General features: G+C 44.4%; 1 protein-coding gene across 1 annotated transcript in view; it reads right to left on the reverse strand.

Annotated features, from left to right (window-relative positions):
• The window catches only part of cfap52 (cilia and flagella associated protein 52), an 83,142-nt gene that overhangs the window by 23,893 nt on the left and 40,630 nt on the right, over window positions 1-18,619 (reverse strand). Inside the window, exons 11-12 of the mRNA XM_078570608.1 lie at window positions 7,785-7,936; window positions 4,109-4,211 (exon numbers count right to left, since the gene is read on the reverse strand). Of these exons, the coding sequence (XP_078426734.1) occupies window positions 4,109-4,211; window positions 7,785-7,936 (255 nt within the window). The remainder of the gene's footprint in view (window positions 1-4,108; window positions 4,212-7,784; window positions 7,937-18,619) is intronic.

Genomic DNA, 18,619 nt, shown 5'->3' on the forward strand with positions numbered 1-18,619 from the left:
ACTGATAGATTTTTGTTAGGTAAGGTAATCAAGGGATATGTGGGGACATATCTTGAGGACTAGAATACAAGCGGGTAGAAGTCATGCTACAGCTATACAAAGCACCAGTTTGAATACAAAAATAAAAATAGCTGGAAAAACTCAGCAGGTCTGACAGCATCTGTGGAGAGGAATAGCTCCGCAGATGCTGTCTGACTTGCTGAGTTTTTCCAGCTATTTTTATTTTTGTTTCAGATTTCCAGCATCCGCAGTATTTTGCTTTTACCAGTTTGAATACACCTGGAGAACTGTGTTCTGTTGTGAGAATCACACCTTAGGAAAGATATACTGGTCTTGGAGGGAGAACAGTCTTACAAGAATTATACCCGGACTCTTAAGGTTTAAATAGGACAGATTAAAGAATTTGGATTGTGTTCCCTGTAATTTAGATCATTACGGATGATTTGGTTGCAGTTTTCAAGATATTAATGAGAAACAGATAGGGAAGATGGAGAGAAACCATTTCCGCTGTTTAGGGATCATACGACCATGGGACATAGCCTAAAAATTAGAGCCAGATCTTTCAGAAGAGAAGTTGGGAAACACTGAGCTCATTGAATCCTAAAGTACATAGCTGCTACACTGGGTCTGTGGCAGGTGGTGGGGGACCAACAAGAGGGAAAAACCTCCTTGACCTTGTCCTCACCAAGCTTCCTGCCACAGATGCATCTGTCCATGATAGTATTGGTAGTAGTGACCACCACACAATCCTTGTGGAGACCAAGTCCCACCTTCACGTTGAGGATGCCCTCCATCGTGTTGTGTGGCACTACCACCATGCTAAATGGATAGGTTTTGAACAGATCTAGCAACTCAAAACTGTGCATCTATGAGGTGCTGTAGGCCATCAGTAGCAACAGAATTGTAGTCAACCACAATCTGTAACCTCATATCCCCAACTCTACCATTACAATCAAGTGGGGGATCAACCCTGGTTCAATGAAGAGTGCCAGAGGGTATGCCAGGAGCAGCACCAGGCATACCTAAAAGTAAGGTACCAACCTGGCGAAGATACGAGAAAGGACTACTTACAAAACAGTGTAAACAGCATGCGATAGACAGAACTCAGATATTCCGCAATCAACGAATCAGATATAAGCTCTGCAGTCCTGCCACATCCAGTCGGGATGGTGGTGGACAATTTAACAACTACTGGAGGAGGAGGCTGTACAAATATCCCCATCCTCATTGATGGGGGAGCCCAGCACAGTAGTGCAAAAGATAAGGCTGAAGCATTTGCAACCGTCTTCAGCCAAAAGTGCCAGGTGAATGATCCATCTTGGCCTCGTCTTTAGGTCCCCAGCATCACAGATGCCAGTCTTCAACCAATTTGATTCACTCCACGTGATATCAAGAAATGTATAAAGGCACTGGATACCGCAAAGGCTGTAGGTTCTGACAACATTCTGGCATTAGTACTGAAAATTTGTGCTCCAGAACTAGCCGTGCCCCTGGACAAGCTGTTCCAGTAAAGCTACAACACTGGCATCTACCTAACAATGTGGAAAATTGTCCAGGTATGTCCTGTATACGAAAATCCAATCCAGCCAATTACCACCCAATCGAACTACTCCAAATAATCAGCAAAGTGATGGAAGGGGTCATCAAGCGGCACTTACTCAGAAATAACCTGCTCAATGATGCTCAGTTTGGGTTCTGCTAGGGCCCCTCAGCTCCTGACCTTATTACAGCCTTGGTCCAATCATGGACGAATGAGCTGATCTAAAGAGGTGAGGTAAGAGTGACTGCTCTTGATATCAATGCAGCATTTGACCAAGTGTGGCACCAAGAAGCCCTAGCAAAACTGGAGTCAATGGGAATCACTGGTTGGAGTCATACCTAGCACAAAGGAAGGTGGTTGTGGTTGTTGGAAGGCAATCATCTCAGCTCCAGGACATCACTGACTGCAGGAGTTCCTCAGGGTAGTGTCCTAGGCCCAAACATCTTCAGCTGTTTCATCAATGACCTTCCCTCCATCTTAAGGCCAGAAGTGGGGATGTTTGCTGATGATTGCACAATGTTCAGCACCATCCACAACTCAGACACTGAAGCAGTCCATATGCAGCAGGACCTGGACAACGGTCAGGCTTGGGCTGATAAGTGGCAAGTTATATTTGTGACTCAACAAGATCTCAGTGAATGTCAGAACAGACTCCGGGAGCTGAATAGCCTATTCCTGTTCCTATCAGTTTAGGTGATCCATTTATGTATCAGCAGAGACCTCAATGAAGGGATTGTTTATTGTGATTTTTGTTCTGGTGGCACTGGATTAGTCTAGGGCACTGGTCCACTGCAAAATAGTTCATGGTTGAAACTGCTGAATACACCCAAACAGATACCTGCAGGCCCTCCTATGCCCTTTGTGTGTTAATCTATGCCAGCCTATTATTTGCATATATTCAGGAAGCTTGTGTGAAGCACTGGGGGCAAAGCTATAATTAATGAACGAATGGCTGAGGATTTTGGTGGACGTATCTCAGAGCATTACAAAAGATCAAGGTATTTCAGAATTTTATTATACTACTGGCATAAATCAATTATGTGCAAACTTCTACGTGAAAGAAATGACACAATTATGCTGCTATTGTCATGTCAGAATGTTGCAGGAAATTTTGGTCCCACATGTTTCATTTGTGGGTTGGTTAAAAATTAATCTGAACTATACTAAAGCGATATGCCCAAATTATCTCCCAGTGTACCAATAAATTGTAATTACTTCTCATTTTAAACTTACAGGCAGGTAATGTCAAGATGTCAAGATATCAACAGCATTCTGTGAAGCAGATAATTTGAGCAATGCAGACATAATGATGCAATCATCTTAATAAAAACATAAGTTTGAGTGAACATGACTAAATGTATGGAGGGCTTTGGGGATTACCTAAAATCACCAGTCATTGTTAATTAATAGTTGAAATTGTAACATGCATTATTCCTTCATATTATTCCAATGAGTGAGGATTATCATAATTGGAACATGCTTGGAAGAGTTACTGATCGAATAAGCATTTGCTGTTTTGAAACAAAAATCAAGATAACATCAACCATAACAGAAGGGGATGGAATATACAAAAATAAAGGCCAGGATTTTCCGGCCCTGTCGTGGTGGGATTCACCACAGGAGATTCAGCAGCCCAGCCAAAAATCCATTGACTGTCGGCGGGACTGGGCGATTCTGGTGGTGGGCGAGGCCAGAAAATCCTGCCCAAAGTAAAATGAGTCTGGATCCTTTTTAATGGTTTAAGTCAGCAGCTCCATCCAGTAAGAACAGAACAGCAAGGCCGTGGTCTTGATCACTAGTTTTTATGGGTTATCTGATTCCAGCAAGAATAAGAGGAGGAGTGGAGTGAATAGGGGCCAAAAAGGGGATTTACGCATGCAGGCAAAGGGCAAAGCTGAGGTATTAAACGCCACACTTTAGGAAAGATGTGAAGACATTAGAGAGAGAGCAGAAAAGATTCATGAGTGGAGTTCCAGGGATGAGGAACTTCCTTGGAGAAGAGAAGGTTGAGTGGAGATTTGATAGAGGTATTCAAAATCATGAGGGGTCTGGACAGAGAAGGTAGGGAAAAACTGTTCACACTGGTGGAAGGATTGAGAATGTGAAGACGCAGATTTCAGGTAATTGGCAAAAGAAGCAATGGAGACATGAGAAGGAACTTTCACACACAATGGGTAGTTAAGATCTGGAATGCGCCACGTGAGAGTGTGGTAGAGGTAGGCTCAATCAAGGCATTCAAGGGGAAGTTAGATTATTTTCTGAAAAGGAACAATGTGCAGGGCTACGGGGATAAGGTGTGGGAGTAGCACTAGGTGAACTGCTCATTCAGAGAGCCAGCACAGGGACGAATTGCCTCCTTCTGTGCTGTAACAATTTTGTGGTGAAATGGAGATTTTCTTTTGGTGAAATAAAATCTTCAATCCCCAAAAATAACATTATTTAAAAATAGGTTGTTTGTTTATACAAATTGATTGAGTTGCATGTGAACAAAAAAAAATGGTCATATTGATTGTTGGCAATGTTTCCCCCTAAAGCAAGAAACAGGTCTCCAGGTACAATTCTTCTTACCTTCCTGTCTTTTCCACTTGTTAGTATTTGATATTCCTCAGGGTGGTAACAAACACATTTAAAAAGGGTGTTTGCCAAAATCATTTGATTTCTTGCATAGCGTCTGTAAGAAACAAGCAACATGTAATTTAGGGATTAACAATAAATGCAGTAGCTAAATGAGCTAAGGTTAGGTTTAAAATTCATCAGGGATAACAAAAAAGCTCCACTGCCCCCATCCACTTCAACTTCTCTCTTTTTTCCGCAAGATTCCAACTAGTACTATGTTACAGCTCAAAGCCACCATCCACACTCGGCGACCGAGCGCAGGCTCTGAGTGGCAGCAGACTGTTTGGCCATGTGGTGCATATTTTGAACATGATCTCCATACAAGCTTTCTGATCATTATTCAGGGGCTGAATATCATTAGCAGGAATCCTTTCATACAATTTTGCCTTTTTAGTCCAGGGAGTTATAATGCAGGCCAATTGAACCACTGCGAGTGAAATCTAGAAATGACGCACAGGCTAAGGATTGGATAAAGCAATGCATCTCATCTGCATTGCTCAATTCCATACCGGTACATGTGTTTATCAACTGAATCATGATGAGCTGCAAAGTAATCTTTAAAGAATTCAAACTTACAACATGGAATTGGATTTCTACAAACACAGAATATCAAACTATTCACAATTCATATTATAAAGCCAACACCACCATCTGCTGGTAGATAAATGTGAACACAAATTCCCAGGCGCATTTGTCAGAGAGAAAAAAACACTCATTCCAAGGGACAAAAAAAAATTGCTCGTTGAAACGGGTCTATGGCAAGATGGTAGAGTTTAGATTCAGCAGCAAAGATGGCTCAAAAAGGAGGAAAACCAGTCATTACCATCAGGAGAATTGGAAAAGGAGAATCTTGACAAATTGGACCTGTTATTTTTATTTTAAATAAAACACTAGGGATTGTGTCAACTTAGCTGTTGCCAGCACTTTTGAGTCACGATGGTGCAGGGTCAAACCTGAATCAAGAGGCTTCAGCTCATAAGCTTAGCTGAAAATTTAGTGCTGCACTGAGAGAGTACTGCACTGTTAGAAATGCCGCCTTTCAGATAAAACTTTAAACCAAGGGCTGTCTACCCTCTCGGGTGCAAGTAAGAGATCCCAGGTATTCTTCAAAAAGAGCAGAAGTCTGGCCAACATTTATTCTTCAACCAACATCACTAAAAATACATTAACTGATCATATATCTTGTTGCTGTTTGTGGGATATACTGGTGCACAAATTGCCTGTCACATTTGCCTACGCAGCAACAGTGAGTACATTTTAAGAGAACTTCATTGGCTGTGAAGTACTTTGGGATATCCTGCTGATGTGAAAGGCACTATATAAATGCAAGTGTGTTCGCTCAAGTGTCAACAATCTACAGAAACTGGTGAATTTTGCATTTGAAAAAATTTCCAGTCCGTAGTTTTCTTTTCAAAGATATAGTTATTATCTTTCCCTTGTATGCATAACCAAAAGCTATCTTTGATGACTTTGCACACAGATTGATCTTAATCGATTGGCATTCTTGGTCTTACTATCACATCTGACCTCAAATGGAATTGCGGCATTATTCAATGCTAAAGCTACCTCCAAGGATTTTGATTTCAACATCAGGAATTAACTGCTGTTCCTCTATCTGGAAATTTATTTCTCCTACATCCCCAAGCAGGATACAGAGAAATAAAAAGCATTTCACTGCTAGCCCATTGTCCCTTTAACTGTCCAACCTTTCTTTCCATCTCTTAGTTGTTGTTTTTCTTAAGACTTGCTCCTCTGAACTTAACACTAAAATGGTCACTTCTCTTCTCCCTTCACCCCGCCATTGGCAGCTATACTTTCAGCCATCTAGACTCAATGATTTGGAATTTGCTCCCTACTCTCCTCCATCTTTCTATCTCCTTCCCTTCTTTTTGATACTATTCTTGAATCTCGTGTCTTTAAATAAGCTTTTGGTCACCTCTCCTAACACATCCATTTTTCTCTGATCACACCTCTGTGAAGCACCTCAGGATGATTTTTGATGTTACAGTTGCCATATAAATACAGGCTAAGGTTGTTTCTGATCTTAAATAACTATTAAAGATGGAGGAACAAATTACATATGCAGAATACATGACAACTTCTGTCCCGATGCACAGGAGCACAGTCATGCAATGCATGTTAACATGACCAGACAACTCTTTCAATTAGAGTTCAATTAGAGTAAAAAAACAAATATATCATAGCTTGTTAAAAGGTGTGTGAGAAGCAAACTGAATTTTAACAATTGTTTTGAAAGTCCAAAGAGTAAGTGAATTTTAAACCATCTCAAATGTATGTTAATGTATAAATCTTCAAAAAGTCTGACACCTAATGTGATTTTAGCTCACTCAAAATCAACCCACTTGCAGTGTTAAAATCAGAGCTAAAATGGAACTAAGTTTATTTTCCAACCATGCAGTGTATTGAACTTTGCTTCTTGGCCCTGATCAACTATGAGGGCCATAAGTTTAAATGCCCCCTCTGCCCTGCCCACACAGTAGGAAGGCTATGTTGAAGGGGTGAAAATTTTAGAATATGCGGTGGAGCAAGTGAACACCACATAAGAGGTCTAATTGAAAGAGATTGTTAATAGGTAAGTGGTGGGGGTGGGGGAAAGGTGTGGTAAATTGAGCAGTGACTGACGTTAGTGGTTCAGATGGTAGGATATGACATTTGAAGATACATCCACTGACCTTGATTACTCATGTACGGTCATTGAATTTCTTGCAGTAATGTATCCAGGTCTTTGAGGTTTCGACTCCTAACTATCTGTTCCCAATCCTTTCTGAGTACGTGTCGGAGGGCCTCTTGGTCCCTCTCTTCCTCTTAGACAGTCTCTCTCCTCATTTCTGTCTCCTCCAGTAAGTCCTCCTGTACAGTGTCCAATACCTTAGAGCTAGATGCCATTCTTCAATGTTGCCTAGGTCAAAGTCACTTCCATCATGACTCTGGCTCCAACCACAATACGCCTCCACTTTAAGAGGTGCAGACCAGCTTTAAGCAGTGCAAGCTAGCTTTAAATGCTGCTAGCCACTCATGATACTGGCCTCCTGATGATGCATCTAGCAAGGCAAGTGGAGGCTGGACACTAAAATCATTGAAATAAGCAGCTAGCACAAAGTTGATGTGCTGCCTGCATCAAATCAATGAACACAGGTTAATCGCACATTGCTTTTTGGTGCTATCGAACTTAGACCCCATGGCCTTTTATTTGAGGTCAATTGAGAGCCACTCTAAATAATAATATCCATACAGTAGCATTCAATGAATGCAAGACTCACAGTTGAATGCAGTCTATGATACTAAGTTGTTAATTTACTAAATGTTTTTGCAAAAATTGGAGACAAATTTTCATGAAATAGAAACACACAATTGTGTTAACTGTACAATGATTCAAATTGAAAATGGGATAGGGTTTATATTATTTTTATATTTGTACGTAATAAAAATAAAAAAATATTTCCCAAAACAGTGGAATTAATTGATTTTCTGGAGCCTCGAAATTACTCATGCTCCACACAACAGTGGTGAGACCAGGACCAGGAATTGGGAATGCTGAATGTGGATATCGCAGTGACATGATAGAGGCCTATACATTTTATAATGAAATTACATTTCCAGAACTTACATTATATCCCAGATGATACAAGTACCATCAAAACTTGCTGTTACGCATTCTTGGTCATTTTTCTTAATTTTAATGCATGACACAGTTGATGAGTGCTCCTTGAGACCTGCAGTAAATTTCTGACTTTTTGAAGTAATTTCCCATACCCGCACCTGAAATCAGAAATGTAAAGATAGTTTTGAAATGGGTAATTAGGATGGTTAATCAGATGGAGATGGGGAGGCAGAATCTACATTAGTGGAACTCAATGGAATATAGACATTACATCTTTGAAATGCAGAGGAATATAAAGTGTAGATTCTACAAAGGCTGTAATTTGCAAGCATTAGGGTATCATCTGGACAATGATTGCTATTGCTGTTAATAGCTGCTGTTCTAGCAATTACAGTGCCAGTGATGGCAAGAAGAACAAAATAATCAACAATGCCTTATTCACAGCCACCTAGCTGACACCCGGTTTTTATACAAACTCACAATGCAGTCCCGCTACATTGGGGAGACTAAACGCAGGCTGGGTAACTGCTTTGTGGAACACCTTCGGTTAGTTCACAAGTATGACCTAGACCTTCCTGTTGCTTGCCATTTCAATTCACCATCTTGCTCTCATGCCCACATTTCCATAGAACCATAGAGCCACAGAAAGGTTATGGCACAGAAGGAGGCCATTCAACCCATTGTGGCTGCACTGGCCATAAAAAAAGAAAAAAGGTAGCCATTCATTTTTATTCCCATTTTCCAGCACCTGGTCCACAGTTACAGCACTTCGGGTGCATATCCAGGTACGTTTTAAATGAGTTGGGCATTTCAGCTTCAAATACCAACTTAGGCAGTGAATTCCAGATGCCTACCACCCTCTGGGTGAAAGAATTTTTCCTCATGTCCCCTCTTATCTTTCTGCCAATTACCTTAAATCTACGACCCGTGGTAATTGACCCCTCAGCTAGGGGAAACAGGTCTTTCCCATCTACCCTATCTAGGCTCCTCATAATTTTGCACACCTCAATTAGGTCACCCCTTAGCATCCTCTGTTCTAATGAAAAAAACTTTAGCCTGTCTAATCTTTCTTCATTGCTGCAATTTTCAGGCCATCGCAACATTCTTATAAATCTCCTCTGTACTCTCTCCAGAGCAATTATACCTTTCCTTTAATGTGGTGACCAGAACTGTATTCAAAATCCCAGCTGTGGCCTAACCAGCATTTCATACAGTTCCAGCATTACATTCCAGCTATTGTATTCAATACCTCATCCAGTAAAGGAAAGCATTCCATATGCTTTCTTTACAACCTTATCCACCTGTCCTGCCACCTCAGGGACCTATGGACATGCACTCCAAGGTCTCTCATTTCCTCAACTCCTCTCAATATCCTCCCATTTATTAAGTATTCCCTTGCTTTGTTTGCCCTCCTCAAATGCATTACCTCACATTTCTCTGGATTGAATTTCATTTGCCACTTAACCGCTCACTCAATCAAACCATTGACATCATTCTGGAGATAACAGCTATCCTCTTCACTATCAGCTACGCAGCCAGTTTTTGTGTCATGTGAAAATTTCCTAATCATGCCTCCCACATTTAAGTCCAAATCATTAATATATACAACAAACAGCAAGGGCCCCAACACTGAGCCCTATGGAACACCACTGGAAACTGCTTTCCACTCGCAAATACATCCATCACCCATTACCCTTTGTATCCTGTCACTGAGCCAATTTTGGATCTAACTCGCCACTTTCCCCTGTATCCCATGGGATCTCACTTTTCTAACCAGTCTGCTATGTGGGAGCTTCTCAAATACCTTACTAAAATCCATGTAAACAACATCCACTGCACCTACCTCCTTGTTACTTCCTCAAAAAATTCTATTAAGTTAGTAAGACACGATCTTCCCCTAACAAAACTGTGCTGACTATCTCTGATCAATTCCACGTCTTTCTTAGTGACAGTTCATCCCGTCTGTCAGAATTGATTCCAATAATTTGCCCACCACCAAAGTCAGGCTGACTGGCCTATAATTTTCTGGCCTATCCCTCTCACCCTTTTTAAATATTGGTACAAAGTTCGCACACCTCCAAAGCTCTGGTATCTCGCCTGTATCTAGTGAGGACTGGAAAAGGATCCTCAGAGCATCCGCTATTTCCTCCCTGGATTCCTTTAACAGCCTGGGATACAATCTATCCAGCCCTGGTGATTTATCCACTTTCAAGGATGCCAGTCTCTCCAGTACTTCCTCTCTCATTATGCTTATTGTATCTAATATTATGCACACTACCTCTTTAACTAGAATGTCTGCATCATCCCTCTCAGTGAAGAAAGAGACAAAGTACTCATTGAGAACCCTACCGACATCTTCAGCACCAACGCATAAGTTACCATGCACATTTCTGATAGGCCTTACCCTTTCCTTAGTTATCCTCTTGCTCTTAATGTACGGGTAAAATATCTTTGGGTTTTCTTTGATTTTACCTGCCAATATTTTTTTGTATCCTCTCTTTGCTTTCCTAATTTCCATTTTTTAATTCATCCTTGTACTTTCCATACTCCTCTAGGCTTTCTGCAGTATTAAGTTTTTTGTGACTATCATAAGCTCTCTTTTTCTGCTTTATGCTTCTGGATAACCGGGGCCTCTAGATTTGGCAGCACCACCCTTTCTATTTGTGGGGACATGTCTACACTGTGCACATAGAATCTCACTTTTGAATACCTCCCACTGATTGGACACTGCTTTCCCTTCCAGTTGCTGTATTCAGTCCACTTTTGCCAGTTCGCCTCTCAGCTTTGTAAAATTTGTCTTTCCCCAATTTAGAACTTATACTCCTGTTCTATCTTTGTCCTTTTCCATAATGATGCTAAATCTAACTGTATTATGGTCACAATTCCATCCTTGGCCTGCTGCAATGTCCCAGTGAAACCCAATGCAAACTGGAGGAACAGCACCTCATCTTCCGATTAGGCACTTTACAGCCTTCTGGATTTAACATTGAGTTCAACAACTTCAGGCCATGGGGCAGGACTTTCCCCTCATCAGGCAGGCACGGCAGGCGGGCCAGGGAGCGGCCGTGAAATGATCCGCTGCCCGCGATCGGACCCTTACCGCGATTTCACACTGGCTGGCCAATTAACGGCCAGCCAGCGTGAATCGCGCGCTGATAACCTTAGCGCTGCCAGGTTGGGGGCGGGAGGAGGACGAGTGCTAAAGTGTGCGCATGCACGGGGGTGCACTCAGTAAAAGCTCCCTGAAGGCTCAGGGAGCTGAAGATTTTTAACATGAAAAAGAAAGATTTTAAAAATAAGGACTCTGTCACATGAACAGGGACATCTGAAAAATGAGCTTAAAAAGTATTTATTGTTTTTTTTAGTCACTGTTGGAAACCTCACCCCGCCTGTGAATGAAGTTTCGCAAAAAATGCAAAGGCCATCTGGCCTATTCACCCGCCTGCCAACCATAAGGTTGGACAGGCAGCGAAAAATTGTATTTAATTAATTGATTAATGGGCTTAATAGCTCTCTTAATTGTTGGTGGGAGTGCTGCCGACTCTTGCACAACCGAAGTATCGTGCACTATTTCATGCTCGTGCGTGTCGGGCGCGCACACACAAGCTGAGCTGAAAATCCTTCCCATTAACTCTGTCCTCTATTTCGATCTTTTAAAAAATGTTTCCCCAACCTCCTCCCTCCACAGGGCCATCTGTAACTTGTTCTTATGTTTTGCTGCTGGTCCGTTGTTCTGTTATTAACACATTCTGTTATCTTACCTTTATGTTACTATTAGTACCTTCCTTATTCTGTAACACTACATTAAAATTCCTATTGTTTTGATCCATGACATCTTTGACAAATCTCTCCTGAGCTCTGACCTCTCCCTGACCTTCTATCTTCTATTTTGCTGCATCTGTTCCATAACCCTCCCCCTCTTCAAGTGTATAAAACCCATCACATTTCTGCCTCTCTTCAGCTCTGAAGAATAGTCGTACAGACTCAAAGGCCAGAGTTATTCCGTCAGCGATTTGGGGGCGGGGCCCACTCACCGATGGGAAAATGATGCGGGATGACGTTGGGAGGAACCCCCGATGTCATCCCGCCCCATTTAAATATTCAGGAAGGTGGGCGGACAGCGAAATTAGCTGTCTGCCCGCCAACCTGTCAATGACCAATTGAGGCCATTGACAGGATAATTAAACTAATTAAAGGCCCTGCCCGTCCAACCTTAAGGCTGGCGGGCAGGCCAGGAACCCCAGCAGGAAGGAGAAAAAACATGAAACCTCATCCACTGGCGGGATGAGGTTTCATGTCTGTTTAAAAAATCTTTAATAAAGTTTATGTAATATGTATTAACATGTACCATCTTGTGTGACATTGTCACATGAGGGGGACATGTTAATAATTTTTTTATTTTGCTATTTTTGATGTTTTTTAAACTGTCACCAATCTCCCTGAGACAGCACTTAGTCTCAGGGAGCTGTGCGCTCTTTCACGTGCATGCACGCAAGAGCGCACTTTGGCAGTTGGGGAGTTCCTCTCCCCCCCCCCCCCCCACCCCCCCTCCCACACTGCGCTTCCTGTCAGGTAGCCCGCTGGGTAGGCCTTAATTGGCCCGCCCACTCAAAATGGCGGCGGGGCCCGTTTTGGCAGTGGAGTTCGGCTGCTCGCCCGCCGCCGAGCCGGTGGGGCCCGCCTGCCCATCGAGGGCTAAATTCTGCCCAAAACATTAACTCAGTTTCCCTCTCCACAGATGTTGCTCGACCTGCTGAGTTTTTCCAGCATTTTCTGCTTTTATTTATAAAAACGGGCTTGCTTCAACAAAGTACCACATATTTAACAGAGATAACACAGCTGTATCAACTCAAGGAATGTTGAAATCATGCAAGTAATTTAATTGAACAGCTTTTACTTTGGAGCTGTTAGAAGGTGAGTACAGAGTCAGCCTCCTGTTTTCAAAAAATCTAAAATGTATACAACAAAAATAACGATTCTAAAGAAATTGGTTCAGCTAAACACTATAGTAATAATACAGCAGCAAATCTATACCGATACAAATGTAAATTCAGTGCAACATCAGCAGTATTCCAATAAAATGCTACCATAAACCACTTAATGGGAAGGACTGGAGGCACTGGGGTACTCAGAAAAATTTCAGGAAATATAAACCCTATCTTGAGTGAGTTTGGAGCAGTTGTAATTTTAGTATAGAGACATGTAGAGGCCATTTTTTTCTAGCAACGTTTCATGTGCACCAATTTTTGGAGAATTACGGCAAGGAAATAGGAATAGAGTCCTCACGCAATTTTTGTTTGATGTGCTTATATTGGGTTGGGGTAGGTAGCTCCCATCTGAAACAGGCAGGAGCATTTAAGTTGTATGCAAATATGTGGGAACAGCATCATAATGCTATCTTCCATGAATTCTGCTGGGCAACTGTATGGAAAGAATGACCATACAAAATGGAAAGGAGGTGTTGTGGGACAGGTAACAGCTTCCTCTAAACTCTTGGCACACTGGGCTGCACTGTAGCGGTGGAAATACTGTGACTGCTACTCCTGACAATTCTGCTCAGAATTTACACTGGTGCCATGCACAACTTCCCTCTAATTTGCAGTGGGCTCCGATTAAAAGGTGAAAGTCTCACCCAGCAGTTGTTCAACAAGTAAAAAGCAGCTGAATAATAGAAAATATAGTCCCATCTTATTTTAGTTATCTAAAGTTAGTTGTAAAGTACTGTACTCAAATAGGGCTAATTAAAAGTAGTAATTGAGAAGGAAATCATAGTTTTCATTGTATGTCACTACATGCACAAAAAGTGGAACAAATCCAATCCAGTCATTTATTGCCCCATCAACATACTCTCATTCATCGGCAAAGTGATGAAAGGTGCTGCTGAGATTGCTATTAAGCGACACTTAATCATTATTAACCTGCTCACTGATGTTCAGTTTGGGTTCCACCAGGACAACCTGATTCCAGGCCACACTACAAACTTGGTTCAAATATGGACAAAAGAGCTGAATTCCAGGGTTGAGATGAGAATGTCTGCTCTTAACATCAAGGCAACATTTGACCAAGGTGGCATTTTCAAAAATTAATTTGTTCATGTGACATGGACATCACTGGCAAGGCCAACATTTATTGCCTATCCCTGTTTGTCCTAGAGAAGGTGGTAATGCGCCACCTTCTTGAGCTGCTGCAGGCTGTTTGGTGCAGGAACACCCACTGTGCTTTTAGAGAGGGAGTTCCAGGATTTTGATCCAATGATGTTGAAGAAAGGTGATGAATTTCCAAGTCATTACTTGGTGTGTAACATGGAGGAGAAACTTGCAGGTGGTGACATTCCCATGCATCTCAGCCCTTGTTCTTCTAAGAAGTAGAGGTTGTGGGTTTGGAAAATGCTGTTGAAGAAACCTCGGCGAATGCTGCAGTACATCTTGTAGATGGTACATGCTGCAATCATAGTGCACTGGTGGTGGAGGAAGTGAATGTTTAAGCTGGGGATGGGGTACCAATCAAGCAGCCTGATCTGCCCTGATGGTGTTGAGCTTCTTGAATGTTGTTGGAGATGCATTCATCCAGGCAAGTGGGGTGTATATCATTACACCCCTAACTTGAGCCTTGTAGAAAGGCTTTAGGAAGTCAGGAGGTGAGTTAATTACTGCAGAATACCCAATCTATGGCTTGTTCTCGTAGCCACTATATTTATAAAGCTGGCTCAGTTAGGTTTCTGGGCAATGGTGATCTCCAGGATGTTGATGGTATGGGGAAGTTGTTGACGCAAACCATTGAATGTCAAGGAGAGATTGTTTGATTTTCTCTTGTTGGAGATGGTCACTGGCTTGCACTTATGTGGTGCAAATGTTACCTGGCACTTATCAACCCAAGCCTGAATGTTGTCCAAGTCTTGTTGCATGCGGGCATGAATTGCTTCAGTATCTGAAGACATGCAAATGATACTGAACACTGTGCAATCAACAGTGAATATCTACACTTCTGATCTTATGATGGAAGGAAGGCCATTGTGAAGTAGATGAAGATGGTTGGGCCTAGGACACTATCCTGAGGAACTCCTGCAGCTGAGATAATTGGCCTCTCAACAATCACAGATATCTTCCTATGTGCTCCAGTCAGTGGAGAGCTTTCCTCCTGATTCCCATTGACTTCACTTTTACTTGGGGCTCCTTGTTGTCATACTTGGTCAAATGCTGCATTTCTATCTAAGGCAACCACTCTCACGTCACTACTTGAAATCAGTTATTTTGTTCATGTTTGAACCAAGGCTGCAATGAGGGCTGGAACTGAGTGATCCTAGCAGAACACAAACTGAGCATCGGTGGGCAGGTTATTGCTGAGTAAGTGCTGTATGATTGCACTGTTGACTACATCTTCCATCAAATTACTCACACTTGAGAGTGTGTTGATGGGACAGTAATTGGCCAGTTTGGATTTTTCCTACTTTTTGTGGAAATAATAACACACCTGGGCAATTTTCCACTTTGGTGGGTAGATGCCAGTGTTGTAGTTGCATTGGTTCAGCTTGGCTAGGGGCTTAATTAGTACTGGAGCACAAGTCCTCAGCGCTACAATCAGGATGTTGTCAGGACTCAGAGTGGAATTGTCCCAGGTTTGCACTAAGTGTGGTTACAGGCGTGAAAAAAGACCTTCTACACACTGACTGCAATAGCGGGATTTTGCGCCGTATCATCCCCTTCCCTGCTCGTCCCACCTCATTAATAATGCATTCAGGAAACACACCGGATCGCTGGCGGCGGGTTTGGATTTGCCTGCCACAGTGTAACCTCAGCACTCCCTCGCTCTGGGCACCATATTTAAAGCGCACCAGGCTGCAGCCTACATCATGTCTACAGACCAGGACTGCTCCAGACAACAGATAGCCCTGAAAACAAAGGTGACGACAGCCCCCAAATTTAGTGATGCCTCTCTGAGGCGCCTGCTGGACACAGTGGATGTGCTGTACCCCTGCTCTGGCTGCAGGCGATCCACCAGAGTCACCAATCCGGCCTGGGAGGCGGTGGCAGCGGCAGTCAGCACCACAGGGGCACAGAGGAGGTCAGCCATCCAGCGCAGGAAGAGAATGAACGCTCTCATCCATTCTGCCAGGGTAAATCAACCTCATCACTCTCAACTCACACACTCTCAAACCCATCACACATCCACAGAGATATCACACCACAAGGGACAACACCACTAACTCCCACACAAACCCTCACATCTCCATCAGGCACATATCCTCTGGAGCTCTTGTCCTCAGGAGAAGCTGGCTCACAACAGCAGAGAGAGGTGCCCGGCCATAGGTGGAGGGGCCTACATTAGCCCCCTCACTCACTTTGAGGAGTGTGTCATCCTGATGACTGGTGAGGGTGTGGACCCAGCCTGCAGTGACTGTGAGGTTGCCATCGAACACCCAATTGAGAAATCTACACCACATCATCCCAATCTGAATGCGACTGTGAGTGCTCTCTCTCCTGCTTTTGACTCTGCTGCCATGCACTAACTATCTCTACTTTGGTTCACAGGGAGCTCAGCCAAGCGACCAATGCCCTCAGCCAGCCAGTCCCTCAGCTCCATCCACGTCCTCACCTCCAGTCAAAGGCCTCCTCCATTGAAGAACTGGAAATAAGCAGCCTGGAATACCCGTCACAGCGCTTACCCACACACATCACCAGTGCAGAGGCACACACTTCAGTAGGACCTAGATCTGGAGCAGGCTTGGGTTCACAATTTAGTGGTAACTGTACAGACACGTGTCCGCAGCAGGAGGAGGCAGGTTCGGCCAAGCTCTCTGGCACTCAGAGGATTGCTGGGGAAGAGGCATCTGTGAGTCTGAGTCAGATGAAGAGCCTCTGGATTTGGCCTTCCAAATCATCCTGGAGAGTCAGCAGAAGGTGGGGGATTATCACATAGAGTTGTTGGAAGCCCTCAACAGAGTGGCACACGAGTCGGATGAGTGCGTCTGCCTGCTCTCTGAGGAAGCGGTGCCCACATGTGCGCATATGGAGGTCTCCATGGGGAAGATGGCAGACACCACAGAGACCCTGCTTCAGCAGAATGCAGAGATTCACGCAGACCTGCACCCCATGGATGAGTTCCTGCAGTGGCAATGTGAGATGGAAACAGGGCACCTCAATGTCCCTCCAGGTGCTCCTTCCCCTCAAGGAATCAGGCCAGGGTCCTTGGGCACTCGAAGGCAGGAGGAGCAGCAGCTGGATACCCCTGAGTTATCCACTCTGGAATCTCAGAGGCTGTCCGCTCCTTTTGAGTCCCGTTTGCCTGTGACCCCCTCAACCTTGTCCTCTGTCACCACAGAGGGAGCAGCTGGCCCACAGGAAGACAGCCAAAGCAAACCCGGGCCCTCAAGGCCTCCAGTGGACACATGCCAAAGTTATCAGAGGCAATAGGGCCAACCATTGCACAGACATTCCACATTGCTGGGGATGTCACCTAGAGGAAGAGGTGGGCCTAGAAAAGCAGTCTTTCAGATTCATTGACAGGCTTCGCGAGTCTTCCCCCTGAATGCCACAGCTAGCCTGTATCTCCGCCCACCCATTGATTGTATTCCCATCCAGCACCTGTGCCTGTCCAGCAAGAGGCTCCGTGCACTTTCGATTTCTGCAAATGGTAGTTGTCAAGTTTCTTGTAAGCTCCCCCATCCTTTCCCCTCCTCCAGTTACCCATATTCTTTCCCCCATCACTGTGGATCCCCTGGTATCGCCTTCTACCTCCCCACCGTCACCTACAGCCCTTGTCATTCCAGGATGTCCAGGTGAATGTGCACGCACCTGAAAATCCCACTTCCATCCACATTGGCCTCCCCGACTTCCTCCTTCCCGCTCCCAGGGTCCGTATCTGCCTCCGAGTCCCCACCAACCACTCTTGCCGTCCCTTCTACCATTACCAATGCATCCTCACCCTCCCACCCTACCGATTCCTTGTGTCCCCTTTCACACTCACCATTCCCTCCTACCACGCCTACCCTCAGTTCGCTCTCCAGGAAGCAGTAATTGACTCCACAGACCCCTCCCTTACACATTCACCTGGACATACCCCCTCCCACCTTACTCTCTCCTCCACCCTTACTCCCTTCTCCCTCTGGACTCCTTTCCCCCTCCAAACTCCCTCCCTTACACCTTCCTCCCTGCCTTACACCTACCTCCCTACTTACAGCATTCTCCCCATTATAACCTCCTCCCCCCCAATACTCTCTCCTCCCCCATACTCCCTCCTCCCCCTGAACACACTCCTTCCCCCTCCAAACCTCACACCTTCGTGCCCTCCCTCTCAAACTCACCTCCCTCCCACCTTCGTCTCCCTCATCCCAACCTCAACCCCCCCACTGACATTTTCGTCCCCACCCTCCCAAGCTCACTCCCCTGACACCTTCAATCGCCAACCCCCCGCAAACACACCCCCCCCCCCCACCCCCCGGTACACCTTCCTCTCCCACTCAGGCCGAGAACTCCTCTCCCACCACCCACCCTGGCACTCCTTCCTCTCCCACTCACAGCTAGAGCTTCCTCTCCCACTCCCCCGCTTCACCCAACATCCATAGCAGCCCATGGCCAAGACCATGATGTCTCAAATCAGGTTCGAAGCATCAACGGCGACCTCCCACTTTCCAAGAGCTGCTTCGCAGCGGAGCCACGTGCATGCGGATGCACCCAGCATGCAATACACGTGTTCTTCCAGGGCCTAGTAGTTGTAGGGTTCCAACATCTTCTTCTCCTCGGATGTTTGCAATCTGAGCAAGGTCCTAACGGTAAGTCCCAACTTCTGCATGGCACACTTGTCCAGATGTGTTCTAGACCAGCATGTTTTCCTGCCAGCACAAT

The sequence above is a fragment of the Cetorhinus maximus genome, chromosome 24, assembly GCF_964194155.1.
Source record: "Cetorhinus maximus chromosome 24, sCetMax3.hap1.1, whole genome shotgun sequence".
Taxonomy (NCBI): domain Eukaryota; kingdom Metazoa; phylum Chordata; class Chondrichthyes; order Lamniformes; family Cetorhinidae; genus Cetorhinus; species Cetorhinus maximus.